General features: G+C 47.6%; 2 protein-coding genes across 2 annotated transcripts; one reads left to right on the top strand and one right to left on the bottom strand.

Annotated features, from left to right (window-relative positions):
• Positions 1 to 68: 68 nt before the first annotated feature.
• PPTG_20295 (hypothetical protein) lies at positions 69 to 614 on the bottom strand (the record flags this gene model as incomplete). Its single annotated transcript, XM_008918978.1, has 1 exon — positions 69 to 614. A coding segment is annotated over one exon (546 nt), but the record flags the coding sequence as incomplete, so codon positions are not given.
• A 748-nt stretch (positions 615 to 1,362) lies between these two features.
• PPTG_24939 (hypothetical protein) lies at positions 1,363 to 1,731 on the top strand (the record flags this gene model as incomplete). The annotated part of the gene is made up of 2 exons (XM_008918977.1): positions 1,363 to 1,405; positions 1,667 to 1,731. 2 exons carry the CDS (start codon positions 1,363 to 1,365, stop codon positions 1,729 to 1,731), a joined length of 108 nt encoding a protein of 35 aa, XP_008917225.1.
• Between the last annotated feature and the right edge of the window lie 225 nt (positions 1,732 to 1,956).

The following is a 1,956-nucleotide window of genomic DNA, read 5'->3' as shown; positions in this document are numbered from 1 at the left end:
ATCAACAAAACATACGCATTTCGTCAATAACTGTAGTACACACTCCAACCCTCAATTTTCCCTCTCACCGTGTGGTCATTGATGATCGCCAAGCCTCTCTGCAGCTCCTCTCGGATCGGCTGCTCCTGTGCATCGAACTCCGAGAAGGGGCTGCCAAACTGCTCGTCCGCCAGATTCCAGTTCTCCGTGATGGTGGACAGAGCGTTGCTGTCTTTGCGTTTCTTGCCTTTGGTCACGCCAAAGTTGGACACGAACGAGGATTGCCTGGACCTGGTTCCGCTCATACTGGAGCGACTGCTAGTGCGTGACAACCTCGAGGCTCTCGAGTCCGAGCGCTGACGGTTGTGGCTGGAAGAGGCTCGTCCCCCGAGTCCCGTGAGTCTCAAGTCCCTGGCAGACATGTCCGAAGCGCGAGAATCAGCGCGCCCCATGTCGAAGCGCGTCGAGTCCGCCCATGAAGCCTTTGAGTCGAATCTGGGGCGCTGATGATTGCGCTGCGATGGGGACGAGAGCACACTGGACTCGTCCGAGAGGCTGCTGCCGATGCTGCTACGCGATTTGACGTCGTCCTCGACATCCTTGCCGCTCTTCTTCTTCTTGGAAGACTCGCTCATGGCGACGGTACGGTGAAGGTGAACGAACGCGAGCCCCAGTGCGATCAACCCTTCAACTGAACTCTGAACGTCATAAAGCACTTTTTATGGAAAAAAGCTCTTGCCTTGACTTGTGGCCCACCTTAATAAAAATAAATCAAAAGTGGGCCGAAACCAATGCGCACTTTTTTTCTTTACTTTTTTCAAAAAAAAACTTCTGTTGATGTATGTGGTCCACACCGACGCATGTTGCTACAGAAGGAAGGATTTGTATATTTCACCCATGCAAACCTGAAAGTGACGCGGAATACAGAGTAAAGTACGAGAATTGCACCTTTTCCGTGTGCCGTCCGCACAATTCAGTACCCTGTGTGACATGAAAACGGTGTGTCGAACATTCCTCCTTATCTTGGATTGATTATGCATGGCGACAAACTTCTCCTCCGCTTCTCCTCCGCTAGGAATCTACAATTGATTACGAAGGATTTTTGTAGGTTGACCTAGAAGAGACAACTTCAATTGTAGGAATTGATCCTACTTCAATTGTAGGAATTGATCCTACCACAAGAGGCTGTTGGCTCTAGGCTGGAAGGTCTGGCTGGTACTCTTGTCGGCACGAGCAACCGCCACAACTACTGCCAGTAGTAATACTTCTACTAAGTAATCTACGTGATATTTATCGTACTAGGGCACCAGCTCGAAACTGTAATGATTTTTGCATTTATTTTTTTTCAAACATCTGAGATTAACAAGCTCGGAGGACACCAAAATGGAAGGAAGTTTGATGCGCGTGGGCGAGGTTACAGTGCAAGGTGAGATGTACATTGCAGAATCAAACCTTTCCTAATGTAAATATGGGTAAGCTGCTGAGATTGCCATTGTGACTTTTAAAACGAAGAAACAAACCGTTTGCGCACGACGCTAGGAACCTGTGTCTACATGGCCAGCTTTGTCGTCGGGCCTTTTCCACGGGTCCCGAAAATGATTTTTTTTTTCAGACTAGTTCTTTTTCAGGATGTCGAGAAATTAATACTGCATTATTCTAATGGTTTTTGGGGCAATAACCTTGCCAGTCAAGCACGGAAGTACGGCAATGATAAACGGCGATTTTCTGTTCGTTAAGCTCAGACGTAAGTAAACGGCAACGCGTAAAAGGCGAACACTTGAATAATTCGCCACAAAGCCAACATACAGGTGACAACACATTAAAACCTACATGATCACTCTCTTATTACAAAACTACGGTTGGAGCGATACTCAAACAGCCAGCATTGGACACTTTATGGTTTCCACAAGAAACATGGCTCAGGGGATACGCACAGGAGTTGTGAATACACCTAAATCTGCGGTCGATATGGCTTGG

This window comes from Phytophthora parasitica (genome assembly GCF_000247585.1).
Source record: "Phytophthora parasitica INRA-310 unplaced genomic scaffold supercont2.409, whole genome shotgun sequence".
In the NCBI taxonomy this organism is placed as follows: domain Eukaryota; phylum Oomycota; class Peronosporomycetes; order Peronosporales; family Peronosporaceae; genus Phytophthora; species Phytophthora nicotianae.
Note: the sequence above shows the minus strand (reverse complement) of the source record. Positions and strands in the feature narration are given on the sequence as shown.